The sequence below is a fragment of the Dendropsophus ebraccatus genome, chromosome 3 (genome assembly GCF_027789765.1).
Source record: "Dendropsophus ebraccatus isolate aDenEbr1 chromosome 3, aDenEbr1.pat, whole genome shotgun sequence".
NCBI lineage: Eukaryota > Metazoa > Chordata > Amphibia > Anura > Hylidae > Dendropsophus > Dendropsophus ebraccatus.
The window spans coordinates 151,072,561-151,100,519 of NC_091456.1; the positions used below are offsets into that span (position 1 = coordinate 151,072,561).

The 27,959-nt window shown below is 40.2% G+C and overlaps 1 protein-coding gene across 9 annotated transcripts in view; it reads right to left on the reverse strand.

Annotated features, from left to right (window-relative positions):
- The window catches only part of MCTP1 (multiple C2 and transmembrane domain containing 1), a 528,068-nt gene that overhangs the window by 185,156 nt on the left and 314,953 nt on the right, over positions 1-27,959 (reverse strand). For 8 of the 9 annotated variants that reach the window (XM_069962927.1, XM_069962926.1, XM_069962934.1 and 5 more), the window contains 4 exons: positions 19,346-19,448; positions 18,845-18,946; positions 18,382-18,456; positions 6,926-7,045 (listed from right to left, as the gene is read on the reverse strand). In XM_069962927.1, coding sequence (XP_069819028.1) covers positions 6,926-7,045; positions 18,382-18,456; positions 18,845-18,946; positions 19,346-19,448 — 400 coding nt within the window. Of the gene's footprint in view, positions 1-4,994; positions 5,609-6,925; positions 7,046-18,381; positions 18,457-18,844; positions 18,947-19,345; positions 19,449-27,959 lie in introns of those variants that run through there. The other variant, XM_069962928.1, reaches the window with a different exon arrangement.

Consider the following 27,959-nt stretch of genomic DNA (forward strand, 5'->3'; position numbering starts at 1 on the left):
ATCTATAGCTCACGCCAGTAGCTGATGCAAAGTACAGTATACAGCTATATAGAGTTAGAGATCTCTATCTCCTGTGCATGGGCATCAGCTGTAGTCACAGATTTCTAATGAATCTGAAATAGCCAATAACAGTGGAGTTTACTTAAAGGCATACTTCAGAGAAATATTTTTGCTTTTGAATTGAACTTAAAGTTATACAGATTTGTAAAATATTTCCATTTCGAAATCTCAAAAAAAAAAAAAAAAAAAAAGTATTTATCAGCTGCTGCATGCCCTGTGCTGTCCAGGCAGGAGCAAATTCCCATAGAAAACCTCTCCTGCTCTGGACAGTTCCTGACATGGACAGAGGTGGCAGCAGAGAGCACAATGTCAGACTGGAGAGAATACACCACTTCCTGCAGGACATACAGCAGCTGCTAAGTACTAGAAGATTTGAGTTAAAAAAAAAGTACAAATCTGTATAACTTGACACTAGTTGATTTGAAACCTTTTTTTCCCCTCTGGCATGCCCCTTTAAGGTGAAACACCAGTCTCTGCTAATGTTTCCCTTGGTATAGTAAACAGAGGTGTAACATGTACTGTAGCTCCTGAGATCCAATGCAAAACCTGTAACAAGGCCTAACCAGGGTTTGGATGCAACCACTACTGCTGCAGCACCTGTAGCTGTGTCATTTACACTAAATGATAAAAAAGCCAGAGGTTATCCTCAAAATGACACAGAAGCCTCACAAGTATAAAATATGCCTGTGAACACGAAGTAGGGCAATGTATATAAAGTGTCGTTTACATGTCAGAGTCAGTGCAAATAAGTCTCAAAGTATGCAAACAATGATGTACTGTATGAGTGTATGAGTCATGTCATGTTGTATACAGCCTTTAAAATGTTGCTTAATATTTTGTCACACACAGCTCCTGATTTAGAGTTTTCTGGCATTAAAGGGATAGTTCACCGAAAATTGTTTTCTTTCACATCAACTGGTACCAGAAAGTGCCAGAGATTTGTAATTGACTTCTATTAAAAATATCAAGTTTTCCAGTACTTATCAGCTGCTGTATGTCCTGCATGAAGTGGTGTATTCTCTCCAGTCTGACACAGTGCTCTCTGCTGCCACCTCTGTCCATGTCAGGAACTGTCCAGAGCAGTAGCAAATCCCCATAGAAAACCTTTTCTACTCTCCAGATTGGAAATAATACCACTTTCTGCAGGACACACAGCAGCTGATAAGTACTGGAAGAGATTTTTTGAGATTTTTTAATAGAAGTCAATAACAAATCTCTGGCACCAGTTTGATAGAAAACATTTTTTATTGAGCAACCCCTTTAAGGAAAATACAAGTAAACACTCCAAAGACGAAACAACAACATTTTCACGTTTTTTTTTTTTAAAGTTCTCTAACTTCAAAAGAACATAGAATTCTTAGAGATCTGACCCGTTTCCAAATCAAAGACTAGAAAACTACTGTATCCTATAGAAAACTTCACTTTCTTCCAGAAGACTGAAGCCATTATGACAGAGAGAGAGAGAGAAAGCAATTGAGGAAAGTACCCAGTGAGATAAATGCAGTACGCAGCACACCGGCACTCTAATGCGGAGAGCGAGATTGATAAAAGCAGAAAAGAGACAGGACGTATAGGTCAATGTTTGCCGCTTTCTGGTGCCAAAGAAGATTTTAATGACACTTATTTTAATGGAAGCGATCTCTTGTTCGGCTGAAGCTGGAATCAGTCTACTCAATAGGGGCACGCTGGCAATGTACGAGAGCCGTGTAAAGGAGGGAATACATCTTGTTTTTCAAGTGGAGCAAAATGCCAGTCAAGTCTCTAATTGTCCTAACTATACCAAGGGTGCTTTGTAAAAGCAATTTCTTAATACCAAATCCAGTTAGATTAGGCTCCTCTTCATATTTCATGTTCAATGTTCCTCTAAGTAAAATATGCACTTTCCTCCTCTCATTCGGTTACGAGCGCTGTGTAAAAGGCAAGGGCGCCTTTTTTTTTTTCTTTTTTTTTGATAATGCACATCTTAAACTTTTCATTAAACAACCACATTTAAATTCTACCTTTTTCTGCACTCTGACATTTTTGTCTGGCATTTTCATTAATTTTGCGACATACATAAATGTAGCTGAAATGTTAACTGATCAATACTTTGTCTCTCTCATGTAGCACTAGAACACCGTTCCCAGAGGAACACACAGCAGTACAGAAATTAAATGTGTAAAATATCAAATGTTAATGTTAAACACAGCAGCACTTAGAACGACTGAAAAGGCTAAAACAATTCCAAATGGACAGATGGTACCACAAATTATCTACAATCACTTTTAAAGATTAAAGTTTGTCCTGCAGAATAATTCATCGACGCTCGCTTAAGTGTGTCCTTTCACTGATGGCTCGCTTGGCCAATTATTTTTTTGTGCTCGTTACAGTGAGGAATGAAAGCAATAGAGGGAGAAGAAAAGAGCAAAGAAGCAAGACACGGGCACGCGGCGTTATGCCTCTCCTGAAACTAAGATTTCAAGATAGGAAGTTCAAGGCACATGGGCGTAGCAGAGTTAAGTCAGTGCAGGTGAAGTAGAGCAGAGTTTGTCATTTAAGACTGGGCTGATAGTAAACTAAAATTGGCTTGAAAAGGCCATGTCCACACGGTCCTGTTAGTATTATGGCCCTGTTCATATCACAGATGGCTATCCTGTCGAAAGACTTTTCTTTTTTGTGTTCAGATAAGCGCCATTCGAAGGTTCAGCATTTGATTGCAGAAGTTGGATGCAGCCCTAGGGAGTCTGGGAAAACATGGATGTGACCTATGGCTGTATCCATGTTTTCCAGGCAACTTCTTCAAAATCTTAGGCTATGTTCGCACAACGTAAGTTCTGTAGTAATCATGGCCGTTGTTGCCGATTTTCAACAACGGCCGTGATTACTACTGAACCTACATTGTGCTGCAGGGAGTATAAATAGTATACGCTCAGGCCAGGATCGCTAGCGGTGCCGTAAAAAACTGACATGTCAGTTTTCTGCGGCTGCTATTTATTGAATAGTGGCCACAGAGAACCTGTCAGTGCACACAATGGAGCGTGCGGCTCCGGCCACACGCTCCATTGTGTGCAGCGGCGAATTGGGATGCAGGCGCGCTCGGATGCGCCTGCATCCCAATTCATCAGAAGTGAAGATCATCTGGCCAGTACTGGGATGATCTTTTCTGACACTGGCCGTTCTGTGACCCGGCCGGGTCACAGAATGACCAGAGTCTTACGCCATGTGAACATTAAACTAGATGCAACAGGATTCCTACAGAAGGAAAGAGGAAAATCTTTGTCCTGTTGCATTCTCACATTCCCATCAGAATTTTTTCATTTATTTCTCATTTTTCTGGATCCCAATGAGCCAGTTTTTGCACTTGACTATAATACCCATAAGAAAAAGATAAACAATGAACAAGAACAAGAATGTTGTTTAAAATCCAAACAAACAGATGCAAACTGATACAACAGATACATAAAAAAGTAGAAAAAAAAGTTCTTAAAAAGCCCCCCAGTAAGAAAAAAAAGAAAAGTAAGAAATAAAACTGGATATTCCAATAGGATGTCAAAATGTGATTTGAACCTAGCCTAAGTCATACCTAAAAATAAACAACAAAAACTCATGCCCCGGGGCCGCAATTCGTCCTCTTGCAGGTACTAGGATCCATGGACTGATCAGTTATATAAGCACTACCATGAACAAGTCCTTCATAACAAATTCAGCTCTGCTACATCTGTGTTCGTTCCAGGGAACTTAAATAGCATGGGAAATGTTACCAAAGTTCTACACCTGCAACCATTATTTTCTTTGCATTTTAATTCAATGCAGGGCCCTTATGATACCAAAATACTGTACGTCATCTATAAATAAAATGGAAATTAATACCCAAATAAACCAGAGCTCAAACATAAGCTATCCTTTTTTTCCTTTAACATTACGCAGATTCATGACAACATTTTGGCCACTGACAACTTCATTCTATACATCTGAATGTGGTCCCATTCACAGTATGTACATACAGTATTACCAGCCCCTTTCAAATGAAAGCTGCTATTGCAGAAATTCCGCAACAAATAAATATTAAGCAAGAAATTGCAAAATGAGTAAAGATTTAAGACAATGTCATAGGTTTACCTGGTGTACTTTGTAAAACCGCAGATAGAAAGTTTGTAACAATGGAGAAAACAGGTGGTTTAAAAAAAAACAAAAAAAAACACTCAACTCCGCTGCATCAAATGATTCGATACCATTGTACATTCAAATTCACAACAATAATCCGGTGTAACAACCTTTCTATTCTCATTGATGCATCAAAAGACACAGCAGGACGCTCCTTTAGTAGCTTACTGCCTGTAACACTGAGGATGAACGTTCACGCAGTTCATTACATAGAATAAAGAAAGGTAAGCTCCACAATACATGTGTCTTTCCAAAACTCCAATTTACAGGTAAGTTGCTATAAAAAGACTATTATTATTTAAGATATATTGTCTAATAAATTCTAATAGATTATATATATATTATACAGGCTAATCTGCATATGAATTTACTGAATCTGCATATGTATTATAGATATACGCTCGTAAAGTGGAAGGATATATATATATATATATATATATATATATGCTGTAGCTGTAACCATAAGCGAGGAAGAGGAGGGCAAAGAGGTTTTAAGGACTACACGCCTGGAAAGTATGTGTATAAAGGGCCATTTATGGCTTATACGTAGCACAAAAGGAGCTTAGTATGTTCATTTGGCCCAAGTCATTATGATATCATGATGATTTAAACAAAAAAAAAACATGAAAATGCAGAAGAGCCCTAAGAGTTAAACGACCAATTCCGCACTGCTATACCATAGCTCTTAGTATTAATGGTGCCTTTTCATAACTGTGCTTTATATAAGGTAAGTAAATATTACATTACAGCAAATAATAACTAAAAAGGAAATTTATTTTTCAACCTTTTAATATATTTTAGATATTTAATCATTCGCTTTATAAATTGTAACCATATCAACGTTCTTAATAAGAAGCCGACGTCAGATGATAACAAAGCAGTCCTTGGCGGCGGTGGTGTCCCTGCAGGGGTTAATTTCCTGAGGTTTCTAATCAGCTGTTTAGTACTGTATACCTTCCTCTACAGACAAAGGTGAAGAGCACGTACCTACCGCACCGCCGCCATGCATAAAATATATCACATAAATTATAAACTACATTTTCTCATTAAAACTTAGTCTCACGTTATTTTCTTCAGTGCGTACCCAGAGATGACCTTTACCTGCTGCCAGTGAAGACCTGGCATAAGGTACATTATACGCATATGGCACTGATGTTCAATTTCTTCTCTTCAAATTAATTATGATTCTAACAATGTTCCAAGTGAAGGGAAGCCCCATCAGGCATATAGAGATTAAACTTCATTTTTTCAAATACCAAACCAAACCATATTACCTTAAAATGTCCTTGCACACCAGCTAAGTAAAACATTAAAGCAACAGTGCCTCCCGAATAAGGGCGACATAGAAGACGTCCTCTGGAGTCATTTTAATATTTATAATAATGACAGATTTAATGCCCGGTAACTGATAAAAAAAAAAAAAAAAAAGATTAAATGGCTGCTCTGCGGTAAATGCTCACAAACAGTTTTAACTTTTACCTTTTAATATTTACGTCGGAGAAATACATAAGTGAGATTTCATTTATCTTAAAGTGACACAGATAAAGAGCAAAGGCACGATAAGCCTTCCTGCAAATACCAACTCCAAATAACTGGAATTATAGACGTCCCGGAAAAGTAGATGATAAAGGGGAGAGATATATGAGATAAATACAGTATGTCATAGATAGATAGATAGATAGATAGATAGGAGATAGATAGATAGATAGATAGATAGATAGATAATAGATAGATAGATAGATAGATAGATAGATAGATAAATGTGAGGCAGGCAGCTAGAGATGCAAGGTAGATAGATGTGTATATACTGTAGCTACACAGAATGGAAAAAGGTAGCTATATAGAAAGATAGATAAAACTAAAGAAAGATAGATGAAAAGAAAATCAAGAGAAAGACAGACAGATAGATAGACAGATTATAGTTATATAGATAGATAACAGGTTAATAGACAAATAGATAAATATGAGATAGAAAGATAAAAGAAAGATGATGGATAGATAGATAGATAGATAGATAGATAGATAGATAGATAGATAGATAGATAATAGATAGATAGATAGATAGATAGATAATAGATAGATAGATAGATAATAGATAGATGATAGATAGATAGATAGATAGATAGATAGATAGATAGATAGATAGATAGAAAATAGATAGACAGATAGATAGATAATCTATAGATAGATATATAGAAGATAGATAGATAGATAGATAGATAGATAGATAGATAGATAGATAGATAATAGATAGATAGATAGATAGATAAATAGATAATAGATGATAGATAGATAGATAGATAGATAGACAGATAGATAATCTATAGATAGATAGGCAATAGATAGATAGATAGATAGATAGATAGATAGATAGATAGATAGATCTGTCTTTTGTATGTAGATACCTCTGCCCATTCAAATTTTCATAATTTTCATAACAAATTCTAAAGACTGACAGATGAAGATGAAGACATTAGACAGGAAAGCACACTGCTAGCTACCTGGTGCCAAGCAGCCTGGCCGGGCACGCAGATGGGGGGGTGCAGTAGTTGACGTTGCGCTCCTCCGCTTGGAGGGACTGGGAATTAGAGGCTGAGTTACTGTGGACTCTGCTCATTAATTGTTGTGCTCGGAGTTAGGGAGATGACATTTATAACTTACATTCCTTTTAGAAAACAGAACGGATGAGATAATTATGTAAGACAGAAGAGGATTATCATACCAAGAAAGCAGCAAGACTCCTTTGGGGTGAGTCCCAATCAAAGCAACTGTTAATATAGTAGGCTGCATTGATGAGCACCATGACACAACGCTTCATGCGGATAAAGTTCCTCAGCAGTAACTGTGAGAAAGATGAAAAGATGAAAATATTATCAGAACAATTAAGTCTCAGAATGACCTGGAAGGTTGACAGCTACTTCTAGACAATCATGCTTAAAAGACATCTTGTAAAGGGAGATCTTGAAAAGGTTCAACACAGGGATCAGTTTAAATCAATAGAGAAAAAATAACTAAGCTCAAATTACACACTGCGCCCTGGAAGGAGACTTAACATCCAATGAACTGTTTGCGGCATAAATTAGACAAAGCTAAGTGGGAAAACATCATTATTTTGCTGCTGGAAGTGATGCTAAGTGATGGTGGCGAGTCACAGGTTACCAGACAAGGAGACACCACATGGAGGCCAATGGATGGGGAATTGCATTAATTACAATGGTAAATCGCAACAGCGCAGTATAACATCAGATCATTTCTTCTGCAATACAGAAAATAGGTCAATGCCTTATTTTAGTATATTATTTAAATTATTATTATTATTAGTAAGAAATATTATTATTTTTTGTTCCCTGTGGTCAGCTACTGGTATATAGCACTAACCGAAACTAGAAGTACAGAGCAATTCAGAAAGAGCAGTTTCAGGCCTGGTAGCTATATATAAACCAAAACTTCTATGGCAGTTGCATAGCCCACATGAAGGCAGACCACGCAACTGCTACGAGTCCATGCACCAAGAGGGCCCGTCCAGCCAGTGGCACATTATAATATGGGCCCGAACTACCCATATTCACGTCGGTGTCCACTCCGTCATCCAGGGGCCCCACCGCCGCAACACCGGGCCTTTGTGCAGTGGGCCTTTTAACTGTGAGCGCTCCTTACTGTGAGCACAATCATTAACACAGCGAGGAGTCATTGGCACCACGCTGTGCTATTCTCTCTTGTGACTCCAAGCCACAAGAGGTCGCTACCTCCTCCAGTGCTCAGGAAGCGCAGGAAAAAGGAAATGGCGGAGGGCGGAGCAAGATAGGTATGTGTTTATGTGGGGTTTTTCTGTTATTTATACAGGGAGTTGCCTACTTGGGGGATGGGGGACCTATACAGTTTTTTTTTGTTATGGGGCCTCATGAGTCTTAGATACACCCCTGCTCTGTGCAGTAAGAACAACTAGACAGGACAGTCATGGAGAAGAGGGTTGCAAAAAGCAAACTAAAATGTGGCATAGGATGTACCCAGGGGCGTAACTAGAAATGGCTGGGCCCCATAGCAAACTTTTGATTGGGCCCCCCCCCCCCCCCCCGACTGACCACTAAACGGTCAAGTGAAGTCATAACTACATAACTGCTAGCTCTGGTCAGGAGTGCTTGCAGTTAAAGGGACATTTGCAAAACCCAGGAGACCAGCAGGGCCACCCGGTGCTGCAAATGTTGACGGCTCAGGGGGCCCAGTGTATTGCAGGAGCAAGCTATGGGGCCCCCTGATGCGACAGGCCCCATAGCAGCCGCTATGGCTGCTATAGTGGTAGTTACGCCCCTGGATGTACCATAGGAAGGTTCACAAAGAGTCTGTAGATCCATACGTGTATCTAAGTTCAGTTCTGTATAACAATAGTGGAAAGGGTCGGAGATTTCGGACCTTCTAGCCTTAATATGGATTCTGAAATGCAGCACGAAAGTATAAAAATATTCATTTAACTTCCTAATGTGTATTAGCACCTACCAAGAAAAGACTGGAAACCATTGCTCTATAAGACTGAAAGACTGTAAAGCGACGTGCCCACACTCATTTAATGGTAATGTTCAATATCATTTCATATCTGTAAGTATTACGACCTTAAATTATTGCAAGAGACTTCCTTTGGGCAATGTTTCTGCCATGCCTTTTGAGTCATAAACATCCCCCCAAAAGTCAAAAAATCCTTTGGCTATAAAAAAAAAAAACAACAAAAACACTGTTCAAAAAGTGTAAAAAAAAACAAAAACAACTGTCTAAAAGCAAAATAAAAAAAAAATTTAAAATGTTTTCAATTGCAGAAAAAAGTAAAATATCTGACCTTTTTTCCGTAAAACAGACTTTTTAAAATCTCAAAATATGAACCATAAAACTGTGCACAACGCCTTTAACTAAATGTAGCAGGTTTACTCCTCCTTTTCAGGCAGTGAGCAGAGTGAACACGCTGTATTGTAAGAGTTCTAGATGAAGGAGTTTTCTACATATGAAAAAAGTGCAAATAAAAAAACTGAGACAAGGAAAATTTTAGAAGTTGCCCATCAGCAGTCAGGTCAGAGCTTTTAGTTCCTAACCTGTCTAACAAATATGAGTGCTTTAATCACATTACTTGCTGTGGGCAATGTCTCTTTGTTTGCAAAAGTTTTCATCAATCTTCCCTAGTTTTTCCTATATTAGTATGCCTTTTAAGTGTCGACTCTGCCATCTACTGGTCATTTTCAATACTACAATATAAAACTGGTTCCTCCAGAGTTTGAGGGGGACACTGGGAAAACTATAAGATAAGAGGGTCACACATTTGAATTCACTAGCATGCATTATACTAGATCACTTGTTCTATTATGGAATAAGATAATTAAAATCACTTTATTCTGTTTGGTTATGACTATGTTATTAAAAATAAAATAAAACAGAATGGCATTATGAGAGAAGGGAGTATCTATGGTGAAGATAAACGTTAGTTCTGTATAGCGTAACTTTTTTCTGTATATTGGAATGACGCTCTGGTTTTGACACATACTATATAATTACATCTAAAATATGTTATAAGTAACTTCCTGTTAAATCTTACTTTTGTTTAAAATTTTTGAAAGGTTGTTTAAAAAATAACAAAACACAATACTTTTTTTTTCTATCTCTTGTGTTTGATCCCCATTACTTGACCAGTAAGATATGATGATACTGGTAATCTATGGACATTGATAAATGGGTTGCTACAAACCACTCCCATCTGCAGGATAGGCAATAAAAATCTGATCACTGTGAGTCCAACTGCTGGGACCCCTACTAGGGGAGAGATAGAGGGTTGCACATGCCCTCATTTGTATTAAGTGACAGTCAGTCAGACACTTCTCACCTAAGTTTTTACCATCATAATTCATCAGTTTAAGCCACTATTTTTCTTAAAGTGTCACTGTACAGAAATCAATAGTACAGGTGATTTTAGGAAACTTTATAATTGGGTTTATTAGCCGAAAAAAAAATGCATTTTTATCATGAAAAAGCAGTTTGAAGCTCTCCTTCCTGTCTTCATGGTTTTCTATGGAGAGGGGAGGGGTGGAGGGAGATGAGGCAACAAATCAGGACAACAAAGTGTTAATTTGCAGCTACATCACCGGCTATCCCCTCTGAAGTCAACAGTGACCTCTCTGACCTCTGAATACAAGCTTTCACACAGGTCCCAATGAGAAATCCTTTGTTCTCTGCTGGCGACTAATCTCCCTTCTCCCCCCACCCCTCTCCATAGAACAGACAGGGCCCGACTGATGTAAACTAGTCGAGATTTCTTGATCATGAGCAGTGTATGAGATAGAGGAGGGAGGGGTGGGGAACATGGGGAAAGTCTTTTTGAATTCAGATAATGGCATATTTGCCAAATTAAGCCAATCACAAAGTTTCTTAAAATCGCCTGGACTATTGATTTCTGCAAAAAAACACAGTGACACTTTAAATTCAGTACACCCAATGCCCATACACTAATATATAATATATTTAATTGGCCAAGTGGTTTATAAGATAGAGAATAAAAGGGAGGGAAGCTTATTGGATGAGGAAAGCTTATTGTATTTGCTAAATCAGAATCCTACATAATAACAGTAATAGCTTGCTGGATGTAGTATGTCAGGAACTGGACTTGCTATCAGGTGGTCAATGTTAAAGGTGTACTCCAAAGAAAATCTTCAACTGGTGTCAGAAAGTTATATAGATTTGTAATTTACATCTATTTTAAAATCTCAAGTCTTCCCATACTTATCAGCTGCTTTATGTCCTGCAGGAAGTGGTGTTTTCTTTTCAGTCTGACACAGTGCTCTCTGCTGCCACCTCTGTCCGAGACAGGAACTGTCCAGAGCAGCAGCAAATTCCCATAGAGAACCTTTTCTGCTCTGGACAGTTCCTTTCTCGGACAGAGATGGCAGCAGAGAGCACCATGTCAGACTAAAAAGAAAGCAACACGTAAAAACGTCCATTATTCAATACATTATGTTCATTGGACGTCCGTCTTCCCATTGACTTCAATGCATTGCCATTTGGGCTTTATTAAGCAAAAGGCGGTTGCATTCACCGGACCGTTGTGTATTTATGGTGGACTGAATAACCCTCACTGGATGCTGTCCCGAGACCCTCTGCCTACAGTTGTACAGGGTGTGCTATCCTTACTGTCACACACGGAGTAGAGGTGACCTGTGCTGGCTCTTTTTTGCAGGGGGTGTCTGTGATGAGACAACTCCTTTAATGTTTGGCAAAACTCACACAGAGTTCTCTCTCCCTTGAAGGTCTACACTTAATAATGATTTCCTGCTGGATAGGAAAGACACATAGTATCTAATCAAAGTATGTATGCCGGTATGGTGCACAATTATTCATGATATATGCATATATAATATATACTCCCTTGTTACACCACTTTAATGCACAACTGATCTACTGTTGTAATTTGGTGTAAACTATGGACATTAAAAACTTCCTGTTAATATTCAGTTATATGTAATTTTTTTTTTTTTTTTTTTTACCAAATCTTATTAATTCCTCAACATAATTGACTTCTGCTTCCAATTTTCAAGTCTATTCAGTGTAGGAGGAACATGGCATAAATTGATTTGCAAAAGATTGCTGTCCATCACGTTCTCAGCGGGTGCAAACCATGGAACACCTTGCTCGGGGCTGATTTGCAAAGTTGCTTCCTTCCACCCTGTTGGCTCTCTTAATTGCCAGGGTTCAAGGACGGGAATGAGTGAGATGTGACAGTTCTGGGACAAATACAAATTCTTTTCTAACCCGTTGTGTGCCGCAATGTCCAGGGCCATTCTAGTAGTGTAAATGGAGAGATGGAGAGTGGAGATGTATGCCAGCCCATAAGTGGCTACATATGTAATGTTAGAATAGACAACTAGCTCTGTCATTTCCTTATAGTGCTGATGTCCTTGGTGCATGGAGGGTACATAGTATTACTTAAAATACAGAATATAAAATTCAGTGCAGACATCCTGGTGTTAATATTAGTTTTGCAATCTAGACATAGCAAATACTGTGCATAAAATATCATGCAAACAGTAAGGGCCTTATTACACGGAGCAATAATCTGCAGAATCCGGTCAACTCAGCAGATTATCGCTCTGTGTAATAAAGGCAACGATCAGCTGATGATAACGATCATCGGCTGATCGTGTCTTTTGATCCTGTCTAAAACTCCGGGCACAAGTTGTTAGGCCATGTTCACATGGCGTAAGAGACCGGCCCTTCTGTGACTGAAAAGATCATCCTGGCCGGTACTGCAGTACCGGCCGGATGATCTTTGGGCCTGCAGAGTTCTGATGCGGGCGCATCTGTGCGTGCCCGCATCAGAACACCCCACAGCACGCTATGGAGCAGGCAGCTGCAGCCGCTCGCTTCATAGTGTGCACTGAAACGGTTTTCTATGGCCGCTATTCACTAAATAGCGGCCGCAGGTAACGGACATATCTGTTGTTTGTGGCACCGCTAGGGGTCCCGGCTGGAGTGTATACTATGTGTATATGCTCCGGCTGGGATCCCTTAGACACCCCGCCAACATATTTTCTCGTATTAAATACGGCCATTGTTGCAATCGGCAACAACGGCCGTAGAAATACGAAAAAATATGTTGTGTGAACATAGCCTTATGTAAAATATGGATGCACAGGTGGCGGCTGATGATTGTGTAAAAAAAATTAAATAAACTTCATACATACCTACCCATGCTCCCGTTGTTCTTCTGACTTCTGCCCGCTCCCCCGCTGCCACTGAAGCTTCTACACTGGTTTTTGAAGTGGCAGGCCGCTCAGCCAATCACTGGTTGCCGTGCTGTCCTGCCTCGGCCAGTCATTTGCTGTCACTTTAGAAACCAGCTTTGGCGTTTCAGTGGTGGCTGTGGGGAGCAGGAGGAAGCTAGAAGAACACCAGGGAGCATGGAGAGGTATGTATAAAGTTTCTTATTTTACATTTAAGGCAAGGGCTGCACGGACATCACTAACGATATATATACAGCCCTTGCTGCACGATTATCGAGCCGTCTAATAGGCTCAGTAAGCAAGAGCTGATCTAGGAGATGGGTGCTCACTTTTCCGGAATAGTGGGCCTAACACTGATAACAGCCCTAACACCTGTTACTGTATGTATATTATATTAGTTAATAGTTAAAAAATGGTGCATAGAACCAGGGCTGTGTAAAGCCCCATTCACACTACTGCACACTGGGCACCAATGCTAATTCTGGACACAGTTGTTGTTGGTTGTTTGATAGCTCCAGCACTAAATTTGTTTTTCTGGGGGAACTAGATCTTAAAATAAATTGTCCAGTGCCACACTATTGTGGTGTATGGATGCTTAAGCTGGAATAAAAGAAAAAAAAAAATCATGCTTACCTGCCCGGATCCCCAGCCTTATCCATCCCTATGGTCACTAGACCGGGCTGAGCAGTGCATTCTGCTTCCCTTTCAACTCACAAGAAGTGGCTGCTCTGCTATTCGCTGGCCAAGGTGGTGCTGCGGCTAGTGATTGGCTGAGGAGTGCTTCCAAGATGCTGAACGGAAAGTAGGGGGCAGGATCGGGGACTTTCAGAAGAAATATGGTGGGGGATCAGGGCAGGTTAGAAGCTTTAAATTTTTTTTATCTTGGCTTGAGCCACATTGGCATCAGACTACCCATCTTAGTATTCAAAGCACATCTGTAAGGAGTTTTAAGATAAAGGGCCAGGATCACACATTTTTTTTGAAGTTACAAATCTACAGAACTGTTTTATAGTAAGTGTTTGTTTCTTACCTTCATAGCAGATACCCGTTCTGCTAAACTGAGTTCAATATTAAGGTAAGCTTAGTTAGTGAAGTTCAGGGAGTTTATTCTATGTAAACAGCAGAAATACAGTATGCCTGCAATCCACATCCAATAATCTAATAAAGCTCTACTGTTCTATGCTCTGCAAACAGCTATGACAAGAAGAGTGTCTTTTATAATGTTTTCAATGTCATAAAGCAGAAAAGCATTTATAATTAATATATTAGCAATATCTCCCTACTGCAAATCTTATTAATGCTGATGAACATGCAGGGAAAGCAATTTGGGATGTGACGGCATGCTGTGCAAGTAATGCAGCGCAAGAGGATGTGGAGTAAAATGTGACAGTTAGAGCAAAGACAAAAACACAAATGCTCCAATAAAAGTGTAATGGTGATATAGGGCAAGGCATGTAAGTGCGCCCATAAATACGCACTGGAAAGCAATAGGGCATTTACAGGAGTAGAAAAAAGTACAGGCAATCTTTTATAACTTATCAGCAACTACATTAAAACAAAAACCTCTATTCAGTGGATGGAAAGTAAAGCAAGGAGCGTAATAGTGGAATAAATTACACAAGTGCAATATTAAAGATGAGATGTTTATACTGGTTAACAAAGATGGAAATCTGCATAATAGTAAAAGACTCCCTTATGGCAAAAGTTTAAAGTGCCATTAGATGGCTGGCACAGAGTCTTCAGAAGTGGAGTTTGGGTATGCTGACTGCTTTCTATTTACTCCTTATTAATGGCCTATTTTTTGTTTATTTTAGGAACCAAGGTTTCGGTTGGATCTATACAATTTTTTTTAAGCTGATCATATTGGATTGGTCATCAGTTTTTCAATAAATTTTAAAGTTTTATAGGCCCTAAGATTTTTGTAAGTGGATCTGGTAAATATATGTACAGGCGCATCTTGTGTCAAACATGTTGTGCTGGCACATGTCATTATAACATACCAGCATGACATGCCTAAAACAAGCACAGTATACTGCCCTGTTTCTGACATATTGAACATTTGTTGCATATACAGTAAGCTAGGGATGCTGTATGAGTTCCTAGTTTACTGTCAGTAGCACCTCACTGGGGCTTCTGGCCTGGCCCAGTGACTTCATGGCTGCCAAGCCACATTATTGCAGAAGACCTGCAGCCTGCAAGGGGCACTCAAGTTCAGTGAGGAGCCTGTCTTTCTGCACTGCAAACATCAAGGACACCCACACACATACCCACACTCCTAGATACTTGGGTATTTCCCTTGCTGCTGAGACAGCCTGTGTATCCACTGGGCTTTAGTATGTGAGCGATGTTCATCTTCCGTGTTTTTTTTATCACTGATCCTGGAACAGGATCACTTTTTGTTGGATGTGCCAAATATGAAAGAATATGGCCTTTCTGGTATCAACGCCTAACAATATTTTAAAAAGCGAGGTAGATATTGCTATGACCATTATGGCATTTATAGATAATCCTATTAAGCGGGGTCTAGTGTTCCAGGCAAGAGTCAGTTCTAATGATCCCTGGCTAAGGGAGGTACATAATGTGAGTCTAGGTTAATAAGCATACTCATGTGCAACACACAAACTTTAAAAAATACAATAATAATAACAACAACAGTAAAAACTTCTTGTGTATATACTGCCTGAATCCTTTCTTAGGACTCTAGAGCCATATTTCTTATGCTGTGAGATGGGCCTCCCTGCCGAGGTACGCTCCAGCTGTTGGTGATGTACAGGAGGGGAGGGAGGTCTGACAGAAGTGATCACTGGCTGCAGACACCTATCTCCAGCTGCAACAATCTGGAGTTTAGAAACAGAACCTATTCCTTTTGGCTTCTATATTCTTGGTTTACTGGACTCAGGAATCTTTAGGATAAATTAAGGTAATTTTTACAACTTTTGTAATTAACAATGAATTACAGTATAATGAGGCCATCAGCTAATTGTGAAAAGGTTGAGAAGCCGGGCTGCACAGAATAAATCCTTAGGGTACAAACCCACTTGACGTATTTGCTGCGTGAATCAGTCTTAAAAATAAGCAGGCAAAACGCAGGTTGGCTTTATACAATTGTTCTGTGCAAAAATACGCAATTGCATATTTTAAAAGCGTGAAGCTACATGCGTTTTTCGCACAGGTTGTTAACAACTGATGCTTTGCTAACAACAAGCTTCACGCTTCAAAAATACGCAATTGCGTATTTTAACGCAGAACAATCGTATAAAGCCAACCTGTGTTTTGCCTGCTTATTTTTAAGACTGATTCACGCAGCAAATACGTCAAGTGGGTTTGTACCCTTAGGGTGCGTTCACACCTACAGGATCTGCAGCAGATTTGATGCTGTGTTCAGTTATTTAAATGAAATCTGCTGCAGAAAATCAGCTGCAGATCCTGTAGGTGTGAACGTACCATTAAAGTTTATCCGTAAGACAATTGTCATGATGTGCTTCCTAGTGTACAGTGCTGTGACTGGGAAGAGAATTGTACTTATAAGATAACTAGCTAACTATGGGCCTCACAGCTTAAGTTTCCTACTGTTCTGTGGACAATAGTGAATGTCACAGAATAGTTCGGTTAGGGCCCTACTACACAGAAAGAATATTGGGCAAAAAATTGTTAAACAGTATCATTCGAATTCAATCGTTAATCTTTGCGTATGTCATTCTTTTGAGCTTTCCATAAAAATCATTTTTAATCATTCGCAAATCTTTCAGTGTAATCGTCTTGTGTAATAGAAGGCAAATATACGATGTTGGCTGATCGTTGCTGTCGTTTGTCTTTCAACATATTGAAAGACAAAGGACTGTGGTAACAGCGATTTGCTGCCGTGGCACTGTGGAATAGGAGTGGCGGCAGCAGACCGCTGCTACCTGTTATAAGCTGCTCGGACAATCACCTGGGCAGTCCCCTCAAAACTCCCCGCGGCACCCGCTGCACTCACCCGCTTGCTGCAGACACGTGTAATAGCGTCGGCAGCCAGCGGGGAAAGAGGAGCGTTGACAGCCCTCGTTTGCTCCTCTCTGTCGCCCTGTGTAATAGGGGCTTTAGTTTTGCTCACTTATATTATCTGCTAACACATGATAACCTATGGATTTTAGTACTCATATGACCTTCACTATGCACTTTGTATATTCTTCCAATTTTTAAACAGCGACATAGGCTGAGTGGGAATTTCCTGGGTGAAGATGAGACAAGGAAATGATGATCAGTGAGGTCCATTTAGCATTGGAAAAGCAGTAATAAGAAAATTGGGGACATGAATGACGATTTTTTTTTTTTGTACCCCAATCGGTCCCTTTAAAAGGAGATAGACCACTGGACAATCCCTTTAATTACAGACTATCAAATTGATGATTGGAACAATAAAACCCCCTACCGTTATTCAGCATTGGTTCCCTTTCTAAGCTCCACACTAACAAGTCATTTATTCTCGATCTTTCACTTAATATTCAATCTTTGACTGACTCTTGCTACTTCCCGTGCCCTTGTCTCACAATGTTATCACCGAAATGTAAATGAAGACCCATATAATAAAAAAATATTAAGTGTAATTAACACAAAGCACATCATTATCTACAATGAAGAGCAGAATTATGGAGCTAAATAGCAACCTGGGTCAAATAAAGGATGACAAACTTCTGCATTAGCGGGTTATGTTTCTCCATTGTATCTGAAGACGAAATAAACAGGACTACCATCAATGTGATAGATGGGGCAGGATTAGCAGCTCGTACTTCATATGCGTTCTGTCACTGACAGGGTGCAACTTCTAAGAAAATTAGGACCAAATATTTGCATATGTTTGCTTTTATGCAATTTAGTTTTTTTTTTTTTACCATGATATCATCCTGGTTCTTGTAAACCTAGTTTTCCCATGAGAATATTTGTCCTTATGACAACCTCCCAACCCCCAAGCATCAGATGGTTCCATACAATTCTGTTATTTACGCAGTCTGAGACAAGCATAATTTAAGTTATGATTGAGGTACATTGTCAGGATGGTGTCGAGGAGCTCTGCTCCCCTGTGTATAGCTCTATCTCACTCTTATTGTTATTATTTTTTCACACAACATATGCAAAGAGCGGCCTTATTAAAGGAATCAGTGCTAAGCAAGATTCATGCTTGAGATACAGTCTGTTCACCAACGCTCGCTATATGTAAGCATTGTGATTACGCGTGAATAATAGGAAATAGGCTCACTTTGTATGTAATATTCTAGAGAGCTGATCGTATCTTCTGACATATGATGAGGTTTGTTGTGGTTTTGCAGGTAATCCTATTACATTGCCTAATTAAGATGCAGGCTGAAACCGTTTCAGCTCTGCTACATCTTTTATCAGTAGGGCTCTTTTCACGGAGCGTTAACTTGTCAGCGGACAGCGGCTTATTTACCTGTTTAGAAAGTCTCTGTTCTTCCTCGACATATTTCTGTTCTTTTGGTATGAGTGTGGCCAGGCTGGCTCTTACCTGCACATAATAATACATATTGGCAATGAGAGGACTCACACAAATGATCACTTTTCTAGCTTAATTGTAATCTGTGACCGACACATGCACCCTGATTGAAAATTCACAAAAGCAAAGCGTATAAAGGACATAAATGTATAATACCAAGGGAGGGTAACTCGCATGCATACTTAACAGGAGCAATGTCATTGCTAGCAACAACAGCTGAATTGAAATTTGTGGGGAGGGTGCGCCATGCTGTGGCTGTGTCGCTCCTTGTCTCCACTCGCGGGGAGGTTGAAATAAAACGTCTAAGTCTAACATTCATATACTTTATATATAAGGAACAAAAGCGTTCAAGGGGCCGAGCTTTTTGAGAAGCGAGAAGAAAGGCAAAGTTAAGACTTACAGCATTAAAAATCACATCTATTTCAAGATAGATGACCCCCTTTGTTGGCCCTGTCAGCTGCTTGTTTTTCAAGACGTAGGCTTTCTGTTCACCATTTTGAATCTGTGGGAAGAAAGACATGACAGCCGTCTGTCTCATGGTCTCTACTGAATACACTCCCCCGGCCACCTTTGACCCCCAGCTGCTAAAACTGACAAGGAGCCCAAAACAACTGTGGCAATTCTGACAAGTACCTGTTCATTACCAGCACCGAGCCTGTCAGGAGAAATTAACTACCGTGGGATTCAACATGGTCGTGGACCGAGGGTGTTAAATTCCATTTATTATTTATTTTCGTCTTTTTTTTTGTGTGGGTGTGTGTGTCTGTGTTTGTGTGTATGCGTATGAGAGATTTTTAATATCTCAGTTGAGGATTGACTGACGCACGGCAGAAATTTTCCTTTTTTTTGCCTTATGGATTGAGAGAAACATTGAGATGTATGGCAGGTGAATGAAACTTACTGACAGCAAGGGGATGGCAACTTTGCCCAGGAAGTCGGCACTTCGGTCTCGGTCTTCGTCGTATACCGTCACTTCAAGGACGGAGTGGATATCATTGATGTTGCTTTATGGCAAAAGGATATAAAGAGAGGAGCAATGAATTATTCATTAGCAAGTATATATTGAAGAATAATAAGCTTCCTATGGATAATTTAATTTAACTCAAAGTTATATGAATCTCATGTTTTCAATGTATTTTGTTAAAGAAGGTTCCTGAAAATATTAGAAAACTACTGAAATAACAGCAAAGAATGTAAATCGACCAATTTCTTTTTCTCACTGCGCATGCATGACAATGAAGCCATACATGGCACTTTCTGTACAAAAGTACTGATTAGTATTCAGTTTTCCAGCTCAGCCATAGGGAACTACTTAGTAAATGTTTAAAATGTGACAACTGTATTTCAATAATAAAATAATGGCTGCCTGAATCTGTCACTAGGGACAGCTTAAAGCAACATAAGTGTATCCATGGGCCACATTGAAAATTAAAAAAGAAAAAAACTTTTACTCACCCTCCCTGATGACCCCCTACATCCATCCCATGATGCCTGGTCCTGGTTGGCAACACCTCCTACCCACTCAGCCAATCAGTGGTCACAGAGATGACCTGCCTTGGCCAGTGATTGTCTGAATGGGCACTTCTTGCATGTCACAGAGGAAATGAGGTAGTGTTGCACCATGGGATGAACACAGTGGGGAACTGGGCTAAGTGTGCAAAAGTTTTTCTCATTTTCGTCCCAGCCCAGAAACACGGTTTATTTTCTGTTAGAAAGGACTGAAGATGGAGTAGTGGTAGAGTATGCATGATGCTGCTCCATTCACCTTCTATGGGATTAATGGAGGAGAAAGCCGAGTACTGCATGCTTGCTCACATGTCGTAAGAGACCGGCCGCTCTGTGACCCGGCCGGGTCACGGAACGGCCGGTCTCTGAAAGGATCATCCAGGCCGGTACTGCAGTACCGTCCTGGATGATCTTTCAGGCCGCAGCCGCTCGCTTCATAGTGTGCACTGACATGGCTTTCTACGGCCGCTATTCACTGAATAGCAGCCGCAGAAAATTGACATGTCAGTTGTTTGCGGCGCCGCTAGGGGTCCCGGCCGGAGTGTATACTATGTGTATACGCTCCGGCCGGGATCCCATAGACACCCGGCCAACGTATTTTATCGTATTAACTACGCCCGTTGTTGCAATGGACAACGGCCGTAGAAATACGGAAAAAAAAGTTGTGTGATTATAGCCATAGAGTGGACAAGGGATTACTTCCAGGAATTGAGACGTGGCATTGCAAGCGTAGCATAGATATTCGCCTCCATACAACTTACCTGATTTAGTGAGAAGAGAATGACACTTTATAGGAGGCACTTTTAGAATTTTGATTAGTGGATGATATTGAAGGGGTATTCCGGTGGTGGTGTGGAACACCATATATATATATATATATATATATATATATATATATATATATATATAATTATTTTTTTTTTAAAGAAATTCTTTAATAAAGCCCTCTTTGCTGCCACCAATAGCTGTGGTGGGAACTGCAGGGCTGCTTTAAGAGATTATCTGGTATCAAAAAACTGTATCTAAACAAAACTATCCTCCAAGACATACAACTTTCTAATGTAGAGTACTGGCTTTAGAATGCTTTGTGTGCTTTATCTTCTTTAGGACATATAGGAAGAGTGAGGTATGATTACAACATGCTGCCTTGTGTTGAATGATGCTGCAGGTGCTGCTACACAGACCCCTATGTATGTGACTAGTGATGTGAACTGTATGCATTGGCAATCACTTCACAGTACATTCCAGGTGTGAATGTGTGACTAGCACAACGAACATTCACTCACACACACACACACACACGGTCCAGAAATCAGTCAGTAGATTGAGGAATTAAAAGCTACACAAACAAAAAAAAAACTATGTAAGTGCTTCTACTCACCAGAGAGGACTGCAGTAGTTTCTACATATATCACTCTGCACTCTATGCGGTTATTTTAAGACACAGTAGCGGTGTATATATTGCCGGATTAAGTTTAACTTACTGTACCACCTAAGCTATAAAATATTTCATATTTCCTTTCATTTATATTGTAGGAGTATTTGATTTTCCGAGTCTCCAGCGTGTGAATAATAACCCCCACTCTGTTTTACAGCATGTAATAAGTAAGCCAAACCGCATTAGAGGATCCCAGTCAGTGGCTGTAAATCTGCATTAGTCTTGTGACTCATTTAATCACTCAACTAAATAAGATATTCTGGATCCCTCTCCTGGAGTTAATCTTAAAATCTTACACCTCTAAAATGAATGCTATACTACATAAACAAATTCAGAAATAAGGTGGAATTTACGCGCATTTACAGAGCTTTTGAAAGTTAAAGAGAGGTGATATAAAATATAAAGCACATACGACTTGGTTAATAAGATGTTATTGCTAACCACTTTGATCATACAAACTTCCGCAATATAGCGTGTCTGCAGCAATCAGGGAAAGTAAGATTCAAGGATGTTATCTCTTTGCACTTAAATGCCAATTTCCTCATGCATTTCAAGCCTCACAAGACTACAGAAAAGGTTGCAGTGACATTGTTTCAGTACATCGGAGAAGTCATCAGAAATTCCATCCAGCAAAGAAAAAGAAAAAAAAATGGAAAAAGAAAAAAAAAAACCATAAAACCTCTAAGTAACATTACAAGTAAAATTTCACACTTGGACATAAAGTACTGAGGTAATAATGTAATTGTAACTTTAAATGAAAATGACTCATATATTGCAAGTGCCATTTGTTACGCTTGCTCATGGTAATGCGGAAACATTATCGTGAGGCTAATTTTAATCCTGAGTCACTTGAAATTTGGTCTCAAAAATAATCCCAAAGGCATTTTAATCCAGTGTAACATATGGGTAGTAAGGTGGCAGAATAGATGATGTGGTGTATTGGTTCTAGGTACAGGAAAAAGGTAGCATTTTAGCATTTAGCATTATGGCATTTATTAGCACAACATAAGTGCCTCCCAGTTTTTTTCAGTTGTACATATACCACATTGCTCCTTCTTCGAGGGCCAGGACCAAAGGTTGGAGAAGTAGGCATCCTTCTATGGTGCCTTTAAGGACTACAAATGCTGACTAGTGATGAGTAAACCTCGAGCATGCAAAGTTTGTCCAAACTTTAAGGGCCCTATTACACGGAGTGATAATTGGCCAAATCAGGCCGATTATCGCTCCGTGTAATGGAGAGAACGATCATACGATAATACGATCGGCTGATCTAGACCTAAAATCACTGTGCGTTGGGGGTGCATCGCTACATGTAATAGCAATGTGTGGCCAACAGTTGATGATTTAGTACAAAATAATAAAGTATTTACTAACCTTACCACATTCCCGGGTGTCCTTGGGTGCCCTTGGGTCTTCCCTGGTCTTTGCACCTCTGCCTTTGGTTCCCTTCTAGTCCGGTCTCTGCACTGACTGGTCGGTCAGCCAACCACTGGCTGAGACAGAACTGTGGCCAGTGATTGGCTGAGTGGCCTGTCAGTACAGAGACCAGACCAGAAGAGAACAGAAGATAGAGCTGCAGAGACCATGGAAGGGCTGAGAACACTGGGGAAGGCCCAAGGACACCCGTAAATGTGGTAAAGTAAGTAAATACTTATTTTACACTCAGTAAACAAGCACCCCTTTAGCAGATCAGTTACACTTTATGATCGAGCCGTGTAATAGGACCCTAGAACAGGGTGGCTGAAAAAGTTGGATGCAGGAATCTTGGAGACATGGATACAGCCTATGGCCTTAGAGCTGCATGCAACTTTCTTAGTCAGCAGTTTTTGGACTTTTAAATAGAAGTAAATTACAAATCTATATAACTTTCTGACACCAGAAACATTTTTGCCAGAGAACACCTTAAAGTCCTACTTAGCAACAGTCTGTCAGCTACCTACAGCCTGAAATCTGCTTTTCCCAGCTTTTCCATGATGATACTCAGGCCTTACTAAGGGGTACTGCTAATTGTCATTAGTCCAGTTGCCCATCCACTAATCCTCTATCCTCAGAAATACAGCTTTTTCCCAGCCCATGACCTCTCATGACATTTCCCAGCCCTTGACATGTTCTGACTTTCATTACTTCAGTATGGTTATTGTACCTCGGGCCTGCTAGAGCAGCTACACAGATTACCTATATATTACATGTGGCTTCATCCACACACTGACTACACTTCCTGCTATCAGCTCCCTTACATCACCTCATCCTGTCATTTCCTATATACTAGTGGAATCTAGTGGTGACAGGTAAAGTATAAACTATATACATAGGATTACCAGCAAACAGTAACAAATGAGAAAACAATGGAGACAATCACATAAGCAACATTTATTTACCACCTTTATGTACAAACAATTCCTATTCTTTATAGCTCTGCTAAGGACCTGACCTGCTTTTTTTTTCTCTCTTGTGCCCTAGCTCCTCGCCACATGACTCCTTAACCAATCCTGCTATGTTCCATCAACTACTTTTCCCATGCCATAGTCTAGAAAATATCTCTCTCTCTCTCTTTACAATGAGAGAAAAAGTTCCTCCCCCCAGCCTTACAGATCTGCTCTTGTAAAGGACACAGGAAAGTAAACTCACCGAGAAATCAATTCACTGTGCAGCCACAATGAAAATAAAACATAACTAGTATAACTAATAACTAATAATGTAAATTAGCCATAATCGGCAGTGCCTTCTGCTTGGCTTCACCAGTGAGTGATGGAATGATAGTCACTCACACAGTCTGCTAAAAGTGACTAATTGTTTTGCTTATCACACGGGTGACTGGTCTGCATGAAGCTGACCATACTCCCTAATGAGATGACACAGTACTAGAACGCTATCAGTGCTATAGGTCCGCAGAGTGCAACTCCATCGCCAGTAAAAGATCCAAATTACATTTTCATGCTTATTATTCTTTTAATTGCCATCCATATGTAATTCCAACTGCATGTTCCTAGGTTGTGCTTTTTCTTCTATTATCACTTATAACCACAGATGAGCATTATATATACTGTAAGTTTAAAAAACAAGAAGCCGCACATCCAACGGTAGAACCAGTAAGAGAGTGCCAGCAGGAAAATGCCTTATTCTAGAATTCAAATGTGCAAACAACCAAGAAGGAACTGCAGCACTCCAGTGGATTTATTCAACTCTGTATTTATTTATTCACAACACATAGTTGTGCATCAAGCACAGAGAAAAGATTTAGGTGTCAGAGTTTTAGTTTCCCTCCACGAAGCTATAGACCCAAACCAACCAAAAGGGCTCTCCAGGACCTAAGCCACACAACCAAACCAGCCATACATTCCCTCCAGGAGCCAACTACACAACCCAACAGCCATACAGTCCCTCCAGGAGCCTAGCCACACAACAAAACCAGCCATACATTCTCTCCAGGACCCAAGCCACACAACCCGAACAGCCATACATTCTCTCTAGGAGCCAAGCCACACAACCCAACCAGCCATACATTCTCTCCAGGAGCAAAGCCACACAACCCAACAGACATATGTTCCTTCCAGGATCCAAGCCATACAACTCAACCAGCCCTACGTTCCCTCCCGGAGCCAAGCCACAAAACCAAAGCAGCCATATGTTCCCTCCAGGTGCCAAGCCACACAACCCAACAGCCATATGTTCCCTCCAGGAGCCAAGCCACACAACCCAACAGCCATACATTCCCTCTAGGAGCCAAGCCACACTAACCAATCAGCCATACATTCCCTCCAGGAGCCAAGCCACACAATAAACAGCCATACGTTCCCTCCCGAAGCAAAGCCAAACTACCCAACCAGCCATACATTCCCTTAAGCAGCAAAGCCACACAACCCAACCAGCCATACATTCTCTCACGGAGCCAAGCCACACAACCTAACCAGCCATACATTCCCTTAAGGAGCAAAGCCACACACAGACACCAACTAGCCAAACATTCCCTTCAGGAGCCAAACCACACATCCTAACCAGCCATCAGTTCCCTCCAGAAGACAAGCCACACACACACACACACACACACACACCAACCAGTCATACGTTCCCTCCAGGAGCAAAGTCAAACACCCCAACCAGCCATTGATTTACTCCAGGAGCAAAGTTAGGCTATGTTCACACGTTTTTTATAACTGATGTCAGTTAGATGCCTGCAATGACTGGTGTTTGTACATTATTTTAGTCTGGGATTACTAATTGCCCTTTGGGTGCGGCCTAATTGAAAAGTCCATTGAATTTAAAAGTAAAAACGGAGAAAGAACAGTGACTAAAGGAAAACTGTGTGTGAACAACTAATAAATGTCCGTGAAAGACGTCCAAAAATAATGATCATGTTCATTATTTTGACGTCCGCGGTAAAATGTCAGTTGTTCAATGCACTGTGTGCATTGGACTTCCGCCTTCCCATTGACATCAATGCATTGCCATTGCAGTCAGTTAAATCGCGGCAAAAACTGTTTTTTTAAATATCAAATTCGGACGCCTTTTCTCTATTTTTGACGTTGTGTGAACATAGCCTTACACACAACAACTAGCCCCTGGAGACAAGCCACACACTCCAACCAGCCATAACATTATAACCACTGACATGTGGAGTTAATAACAATACGATTAGAGATTAAACAACAGTAAGATTAAATTCACAACCTACATTAAGCTAAATGGCTGCCAGTTGCCTTTGCCTGATTTGGATGTGTATTTAATAGCATGATTCTAAACCCTTTAAATCTTGCATCCCATTTAACATTATGCCTGTTTAATTCCCATTACTTTCATTGTACAAGTTCAGCAAACAGTGAGTCAATGCTAGGCAGGCACAGTGAATTGCAACGGCTCTGGGTTTCAGACGGCCTAATTTGCGGCCATCTCCTGAACACACATAAAAGACCACAATAAGTGTATTTTCTGAAAGATTTCTTCCATTCAGAACCCAGACAAGATGCTTTTGAAAGCTGCGCCTTAGGTGACACAGTTCAGGAGAAGTAACAGCAGCAACAGATTTTTTCTTTGTTTGTTTCAAGTTCATCATTAGGGCGCCTGTGCTAAAGAAGAGAAAGCAGAGTTTAGATCTATTGTCTTTTTTCTTTTCTCGGTGTACTTTTTCGCCCAGAAATGACTGGTTTTTAAAAGCAGAAGATAGCCAAATCCACAGGTGGCTTTTGAAAGCAAGTATGTACTTAATTTCACTATTAAGCCTGGGACGCAGAATACTTTCCACAAAGAGTTTGTTTGTCATTTATAAATGGTAAAAGTCCTTATGATCAGATCTGTCGACTGTCGAGAGCGTTTTAATATTGAGCAATAAAACATTTTCTCTCTGTATACGATCAGGTGCTATAAGGACACTTGATGGAAGTTTTCTTCTCTTTGAAAAATGTGAACTTGAACGCCACAAGAAAACGTAAGAATCGCCTACGTCTTCTTACACGCTGGTACTTGATATGTCCCCATTATCTGTCGTCTCGAGTGCTCGATTTCTCTGTTGATAGCTGAGTAGAGCTTCTTATTACTTTTCATTAAGGTATTGTAATGTCTAGAAGGTACAGCCATGTGACTAATGAAGCATCTTGACCATGGATCTCACTTAGAGAAATGGTAATGCTTTTGGCGTATGATAAAGCATGTCATCTAGCTGCTTCAAATATTACATTGTCTTAACGGTATGCTCTGTCAGTAAAAATGTAAAGGTGAAGACAGTGGAAAAGAGTGGTAAAGCTTGACGGCCCTCTTGAAGCTCAACCTGGAACCCTAGTTTACCATCAATGACAACCAGCACACCAGTACTATAAAGTGTTATCATAGTAAACCGCAAACGAAAAAAAAAATGTAGTACAGCAGATTGGTGTAAAGTCACACTCATCCATCTCGATACTCCAAAGCCACCAATCCACTGCTTTTCTCATTTATTTCAAAAGTTTCTATGATGTCATGGCACCCCTGAAGCTGTCTGCTAACCCAGTCAGTGACTAATGCGGGATACCACTGCAGATACTGACTGGACGATTACTGTGGTGACTCAACGTAATAGGAACCAGAAGAGAAAGGACACCAACAGGGGACCGAGAGTGGTGGCTGTGGTAGACCAGGATAGGTCAACATGAAACAACTTAAAGGGTTTGTCAAATGAAAATTAAAAAAAAAATGGAGGAAAGTAGGGTGTGGTGTAAACATAAAAAAACAAGTTGCACTCATTCATGTCCACTGCAGCCACCACTCCCAATCTCTGGTGATGGTGGTGTTCCACCTCAGTCAGTGACATCACAGGATCTTTCAAATAAATGAAAAAAGTGGGGGATCAGGAGTGGCGACTGTGGAGTACTGGGCAGGGTGAGTATAACTTTTTAAGGTTACACCAACTCTTGCTTGTGTGCATTTTCTAAAGTGTGACTTGACAAACCGTTTAAAGGGGAAATGACAGCATGGATATGCATACATATTACACATGCAAACATTGCACAACTATCTTCAGCGCTGCTGTGTGATCTGGCATTCTAAAAAAAAAAAAACATTCTTTATTCCAGGCTGACAGAGTCACAGAATCTCTAAAGTT